This window comes from Octopus bimaculoides, chromosome 18 (genome assembly GCF_001194135.2).
Source record: "Octopus bimaculoides isolate UCB-OBI-ISO-001 chromosome 18, ASM119413v2, whole genome shotgun sequence".
Classification (NCBI taxonomy): Eukaryota; Metazoa; Mollusca; class Cephalopoda; order Octopoda; family Octopodidae; genus Octopus; species Octopus bimaculoides.
Window position 1 is genome coordinate 49,884,192 of NC_068998.1, and position 8,104 is coordinate 49,892,295.

General features: G+C 34.2%; 1 protein-coding gene across 7 annotated transcripts in view; it reads left to right on the forward strand.

Annotated features, from left to right (window-relative positions):
* Positions 1-8,104, forward strand: part of LOC128249887 (uncharacterized) — a 24,894-nt gene that overhangs the window by 779 nt on the left and 16,011 nt on the right. Inside the window, exon 2 of one of the 7 annotated variants that reach the window (XM_052974453.1) lies at positions 631-730. The exons of 1 other annotated variant lie outside the window; for it this stretch is intronic. Coding sequence is in view for 4 of the 6 variants with exons in the window: in XM_052974448.1 (XP_052830408.1) it covers positions 7,522-7,558 (37 nt within the window). In the remaining 2 variants the exon portion in view is untranslated. Of the gene's footprint in view, positions 1-630; positions 731-7,072; positions 7,209-7,275; positions 7,559-8,104 lie in introns of those variants that run through there. 5 more of the 7 variants (XM_052974454.1, XM_052974448.1, XM_052974450.1 and 2 more) reach the window with 5 other exon arrangements.

The following is an 8,104-nucleotide window of genomic DNA, read 5'->3' on the forward strand; positions in this document are numbered from 1 at the left end:
TATATATATATATATATATATATATATATATATATGTATGTATGTATATATGCACGTACATATGACTATGTATATGCATATATATGTGTGTGTGTATGTAATTCATCGTTTCTTCTTAAAATTGCTTTACTTTTGGAATACAAATCATCTGTAATGTGCAACTTGATTTGAAAATCTAGATTATCAATCTCCCTTCTGAATGCTACATGGCGTTTACATGCAACTTACCCTAGAATTCAATATTTCGAAGGAAAAGAACTAATATACTCACTGACTATATGTGCAGAACACATAAAATATACCCACTCCAACAAATTTGTAAAGATAATTCGACAAGAATTCATAACGAGTAAAATTGAAAGCATAAATTTTGAAAATGACAATCGTACAATTAATGATCCCGTATTTTCTAGATCAACAACTTACGCACACAGAAAAAAAACAAAAAAAAAAAACAAAATCAAAATATAATATTCCTACATATGTTATTAAACGTCTACTTTCAGATTCAAGAGAAGAATTTATACTCTAGTTGTAGAGAAACGTTTCATTTTATATGCCGTATTTCTGTGTAACCAACAAAGTAGAACATAAATCAAGTAGAAAAATATTTATTTTTTAAAATTCTAGGTACGGCAGTCTCCAATTACTGCTTCAGAGAAGGCGCGAAACATTGCAAATATGTTCTAAGACGTTTTCCTGTAACGCACCCGGATATTAACCTCTGCAAGTAAATATTCGGTTTTTACTATTATCGTTCATATTTCCGCCAATAAACTTTGCAAATTCATTTCACATACTCACTTGTTAATATTGTAACAAGCTATGTTACGAGATATATTCCACAAAATGGAATATATCTAACAATGCCTAAGACATTGTTAGATATGGGATAAATTACTTGTCCCATTGATTCAACACCCATTCATACATCATGTTTGAATTATATAAATGCAATACAATTCTATCATAGGCTCACATGCCCCACTTATCAACTGTTATTTAGGTAAACCTCTCTGAATTTCTAATTACCATCATTTCGACCGCAGAAATAGGAACGATAATATTCTCACACTTAAGCGACCACAGAATACTAACCATATTAATATTTCTGATATTGTAAGGAGGTTAGCGGAGAGAATCGTTAGCACGCCGGTCGAAATGCTTAGAGACATTTCGTCCGTCTTTACGTTTTGCCTTTTTAATATATCTTCAGCATCAAATGTTTACCGCATTAGTTATCTATATACATAAAAATGAGAATGTGTGTCTGTCTGTCTGTCTGTCTGTCTGTCTGTCTGTCTGTCTGTCTGTCTGTCTGTCTGTCTGTCTGTCTGTCTGTCTGTTTGAATCCCTAAAACTCGAGAACTACGCAACCAATTTCATTCAAATTTTACACATGCCTTACTTAGGGTTCCAGTTGTGTTTTAGTCAAAAAAGTTTTAATTTCTTGCAGAATTCGAGCCCACAGCAACATAATATCTCCTCCACTATTTAAGTATTACGTGTCAAAAGTGAAACAAAAACACTCATGTCAAATACTTTCAGTTTAAAAATGAAACTATTTCACTAAAACAATCACATTACGATACTGTAATGACAGATACTTTCAGAGAGAGAGAAAGAGAGAGAGAGAGAGAGAGAGAGAGATGCATATGTATACATATAGATGTATATGTACACGTTATTCCACTAACTGAAACAATCACTTTTCGATACTGTAATGACAGATACTTTCAGAGAGAGAGAAAGAAATAAAGAGTGAAAGAGAGAGAGAGAGAGAGAGATGTATATGTATACATATAGATGTATATGTACACGTATATGTATAGATATATGTATACATATAGATGTATATGTACACGTATATGTATATATATATATATATATATATATAGATCTATATGCATACATGTATATGTATACATATGTGTAGATGTATATATATATATAGATGTACATATAATATGTACACATATATACATATATATACATGCATACAGATATCTATGCATATATACACCCATCACACACATACACATGCACACAAACGCACATATTAGTCATTTGTTTTCTTATCCAAAACTACGTCAAAAGTACTGAATGGATCTTTATGAAATTTGGAAATTATATTCTATGCATAACGGCCATAACTCCCATGAAAATTCATATATTTTCGATGTTGATGGAATTTTAACCCGAACATAACAGATGAGCATTATTTGTAATTCAACGGTACAACAGTGTAAGACTATCCCTTCAGATATACTTACATTGATTTCTGCAATGTGGTGCATAAATTGTCAAGTAAATGAGACGCTTCTTTACCTCCACTGATTCACTTGCAAAGTGTTGAGTAAAATTATTTCGTTGCAGACCTCCTTTGAGTCTTTTTATTATCACTACGACACACATAGTCCCCAGTTTGTAACATTGATTTCAAGGCCCTCCCACATGAGAGACTGGTTGTTTTAAGATATTTATCGATTGTAAATTTTGTCTGCACAGTTACCTATCGGTATAGTGGTCATTTGCAAACTCCAGAGGCGAAACTTTCATTTCCCTTTACTCCAAACGTCACAAGTTCTTATTTCAATTGGGTTATGTCCTTCCAATTGCTATAGATCCGTAATGCATCTTACAGCTGTGCCTGTCACCTGTATGGTGAGGAATCCTACATGTATTGGGAATGTGTGTGTGTGTGTGTGTGTGTGTGTGTGTGTGTGTGTGTGTGTGTGTGTGTGTGTGTGTGTGTGTGTGTGTGTGTGTGTGTGTGTGTGTGTGTGTGTGTGTCTGTCTGTGTGAATCCCTAACCCCGGCAACGCCAGGTATTTCTGCTAGTTTTTAATAACAAAAAATAATTTATTTACCTCGAAATGCTTACCAGCTATACATCGGTGCATATGATGCTATAATCCTGTCCCACCGTTCATACTACTTTGGTACTCGTCCCAGACATCGCTTTCCGTAAGCGATTCGATGATCTCCTATGATGCGCTCTGGATTATGAAAACTTGGTAAAAACGGCTAACTTTGAACTGCATTTTCATTTAGGGAAAGCGATGAAATTCAGCAGCTGCTAAATCCAGAGAATAGGAATAGAGAGGACGCGGATGAGATACCATGTTGTTTTTGCTGACATTCTCTGTTTTGTTGAGATGCACTGAGAGTTCAGTGACAGGGTGTATAGTCATCTTGAAGAATACAATACTTCGAACTCCGCCGACCAATTCGATTTTGCCGAAAGTTCTCATTCAAACACTTCAAAATGTCGTTGTTTGTCCTGCGACGATTCTCATATTCATCATTAATATATTAGAACATCTTGCAATGATATTATTCCAAACAGCAACCAAAATATGTGTTCAATATGCCTAACATGAACCACACTATATATAACATTACAAACGCCGGACTTGATAACAAAATATCAGATTATAAAAAAAAGTTTAAATATTAATTAAGGTTATCCGCACAAATAAAGCATAACAGGCGAAAAATTTCATGTAGATTTTCACTTTTATATTATAGTGCAGACCTGGCTGTATGGTAAATGTCTTGCTTCTCAACAACATGCTTGTGGTCTCAGGGTAGCTTGAGCAAGTAGTTTGTACTCCAACCAGGTACCGACCACAGTCATTTGAGTGGATTTGGTAGATTGAAACAAAAAGGCGCTCATCACTTATATCAATGTAATATATAGGCATCGAGGTGTAGGAAGAAAGTTAGCTACGAACAAACCGTAGGAGATATAAAAATCAGCTTTCATGAATATTAGCGGTTTATCGAGACGAAAGGTTGCGGACTATTTTTCTTTAGAGAAAAACGATGAGCAAAACACTGTTCATTTTATACTCCACGGTAGGCGATCAGGTTTGTCGAGTGATCGAAAAAGAATACAAGTTTTACGGAATGGCTACATATATTACATAGTTTGTGAAGCTTCAGAAGTGGTAAAATCCAAGTGATGTGTATACAGCCGGCTACCCTTCAGGCAAGGGGTATCTTCATTATATTACAGTTTACATTGCCGCGAGGAGGTACATGTTGACGCCAAGAAGATTCAGTCAGAATGTGCGGAGGGTACAGGATGAGAGGGGTATATAAATGTAGGGAGAAATAATTATTAGAAGGGAAGGATGACGAAAACATAAAAGGGAGTGAGAGGAAGGAGGAATTGGGAGAGGGGTGTTGACTTGTAGTTGACAATATATTAGTTTTACCTAAATCACATAATTCAGTCATGGGATTGGTACTTGAATATAAATTGGACGGGAGAGGATGAGGAAATATTTTAGGCAGTGGCGGAGAAAGAAAATGTGTATAGATAAAGCAAGAAATTTAAGCCCGGCTAGCTGGTTGTTAAAATACCTTTATGGCCGATGGTAGAAACTAGCAGGGAATGGTAAAAATGTTTATAAAGAGAACAATCGTATGAAGAAGTGGATGTGTATGTAGGCTTACAGATGGAGAGTGTAGGATGAGAGGGAGTTGAAATAAAGGGAAACAAAATATTCTGACATGAAATTCAAAGGGTAGAAAGACATTGTTGGTTTAATACAGTATCTCCCAATTTGGGCGCTATTGTACACCTGGGAGCGGTGGAAAGTTCCCAGGAGGCGTTAAAATCAGTGGGGTTAAAAACAAGTGGGCTTACATGTAGAGAGTTGGAGATTATTTTGAATTAATTTAATACGGTGGGGCCACGCCTTTGGTGGATTTCGGAGTTTCTTGTTACGATTTCCGATTACTCCGGCAGTGTTGTTGGTGGAGTAGAATAATTTTATAGACGTGAGTTTAAATTTTTTTCTAAGGGGTTTAGATTTAAGGAAATATTATTCGAGTTGGACGAAGATAAATCTGGGTACTCGACTCTGGACGTTTAGGTCGAAGCAGGGTGGAAGCAGATGACGTCTCGAGTTCCAGTTCGTGTAATCCGATTTGCGAGGTTACCTGGGTGGAAATGGGTTTTGCAGGTGTATATCTTAGTGGGTTATGGTGAATTTAGAATAAAGGGTTATCAGGTAATGTGTCGTTACCTGCGCCTCTACATATATATAGTCTTTCTTTCTTTCTTATCACATCGCCCATTCTTTTCGACCATTCTCCTCATTTTAACATACATATATATTCTCTTCTTTCTATCACTATGTTATCAAAATTTCATTCACACCACAAACCCCACTGAATGAACAGCACATGGAATCTACATCTCCACACACTCAATTTGTAATAAGAAAATATGAACTATCGGAATTAAAATACAACGGACGGGAACCATTTCTACCATTTCTATACACCACTTTCATGGGATAATGGAACTGCAAATATAACATCCTACATATTTTTTTATTCTTTTATTCTCTAATTTCCCTTTATACATCTTGTTTCCATTCTTTTCCCAAATAACTCCTTATATTGAACTGTACTATTTCCCGCTATGTAACTCTCTCACATGGTCTCTGATGAAGCGAACTTCCAAATAAACAAGAAACAGCTGTAAGTGTAACTTTCTCTTTATTAGTGTCCTAAGATTTTCGCACAGCCTCGGCTTAGTTGTCTAATTTTTTCTAACACACACACATACACACATACATACATACATACATACATATATATCTATCTATCTATCTATCTATCTATCTATATATATATATATATATATATATATATATGTATGTATGTATATATATGTATATATATAAACAGAGATAGATGCATATAAACACGCACACACACACACTGATGTCCGCGTGTGTGTATTTGTGTTTTGATATATGTACATGATTTTTAGAACACCCGAAGAGAGTCAAATAATTTCAGCTGTCATGTCAAACATAACATAATTCCACATAATAAATTACCAAGTGAATGGGATAAAATTTATAGCATTTTAAGGAACTGAACACGTGTTTCCTTATAATTATTTCTAAAGGACATAATTTGCACGGAGTGCATAGTGCAGCACCAAAAATTAAGTGTTTTGAACAACTAATATCTCTTCGATATTAAGACGCTCTTTCATAAAACTGCCAGCCAAACTGGCAGATAGATTGTGCATGTGAGAGTATAATACCAAAATCCGAGAACAAAGAAATGCTATCACACATTTTGCATACCTAACAAAAGAGAAATACACAAAAAAGTGTCCGTTTTATTATATATTTTTTTTTTAGCTTACATGTTTTAACCAATATACCTAGAAATGAGAGTTCGTCTTGGTTGCATTTTATTGTGAATTGTATGTTGTTGTCAATGTTATTATGGAGTTTTTCTGATTCTATGAGTTTATATTGGTGTATAGGTTCAAATGAAACCATGAGTGTTTCTTCCTTGATCTATTCCCATAAGTGATTTAGCATATCTCAGTCAATCCTAATATAACTTTCGATGTAATATAGAAATGGCTTTAGGATGATGTCCATGATATGTTTCACAGAATGGTCCAGCTACGATGGGCCGTAATTTTAGGTCTCCTGGTGCTGGTGTGTGTATGTCTGCTTTGAAGATTTTTTAATCACTTCGTCTATAGTTTGGCGTTTGTGAATTTTCGGTAGAACATAGAATAGTCTGGCTTTACACTTAAAGTTTCTTAAAGTGTCTAGTTCTGTTTTTTTTTGTTAGGTCGTTTCCCTGGGTCAGAATTAATGAAAAGAGCGTTTTCATTATTTTAGGTGGAGTATAATCTTTGAGTTTTTCGTAGTGTTTATCATTGTTTAGGATATTACTAGAGTTTTGTAATATAGGGTGTCCATTACCACAACCACTCTCAGTGAGCATTTTGACAGATGACACAGAACAACTGCAACCACATTTCTTAATCTTCACATTATATCAATTTACTATTTGGGCCTGAACCCAAGAGTAACTAAATAAAGACGCCTCATTAGTTGAAAAATATAAGCCAGAATTAAATATAAGCCCATATTGGAAAGTAAAAATTTACCACATCTATTCAATATTAACTGATATAAGCCACAATCAAATAAAATGAATATTAAGAATTACAGTTTTACCTCCCCTTTGCCGAAAAATAACTTGCATACCAATTATCTCCCCCTAGCAAGCAAAATCCCGAACTCCGGATTGTATCTAGCACTCAAATTTGAAGTGCGAAACCGGTTATTATGTTGGAGGAAAACATTTTTATTTTGTATAATATTGTATAATACATTTCGTATGAGGATTCTAACATATTCTTTTATCTTGTAAGACAAATCTGTTTTCATCTTTTTACTTTCCTTTATATATATATATATTTTTTTTTTTAAACAGCACAGAAAACGGTTAGATTCATTTCATTTTATAAATATTTTCTGATTAGAACATTCTATGGCGGGAAAGGTAAACTGCATTTTCAGATATAATGTAACACCACATGATAAGTAATACAGAATATAATAACAGTTAAAAAGAAAGGAAAAACATCTGCTACATCGTGTTAAACTGAAAACACAAATTTCGACGTTGTACAAAACGGCAACAGGTATATACAGAACGAACAGCAATACGTTATCTACAATGAAGATTATTATATGCATATTCTTTCTAATTTGTGGTAAGATAATTTTTCATAACCAGGCACACACAGACGCATGCGGATGTATACACGTGATTATGTATGTATGTTTGTATGTATGTATGTATGTATGCATGCATGCATGCATGTATGTATGTATGTATGTATCTATGTATGGATTGATGGATGGATGGATGGATGGATGGATGGATGGATAGATGTAAAGAAATATGTATGAAATATATATATATACATAAACACACATACATACATACATATTCACACACAAACATCTAGACATATATTCACATATAGTTAGATGACTAAATATATATACTTGGTCGGGAAAACGAAAGCGTGTGGTTTCGAGTTCCACGTACACGAAAAACCCTACTCATTCTGTCGATCGCTTATATGCTCCATTAGTATACTATTTCTTTAGACATACCCAGTGATCGCTATAAGATTTTAAGCTTATAAAATACTATTGTTTTTATTATTTACACAATTGTAAAAATCGACGCTGCTTAGCAAAACCATCCCAGTAATATCTATCTATCTTTCTATATTTATATACATAAATAT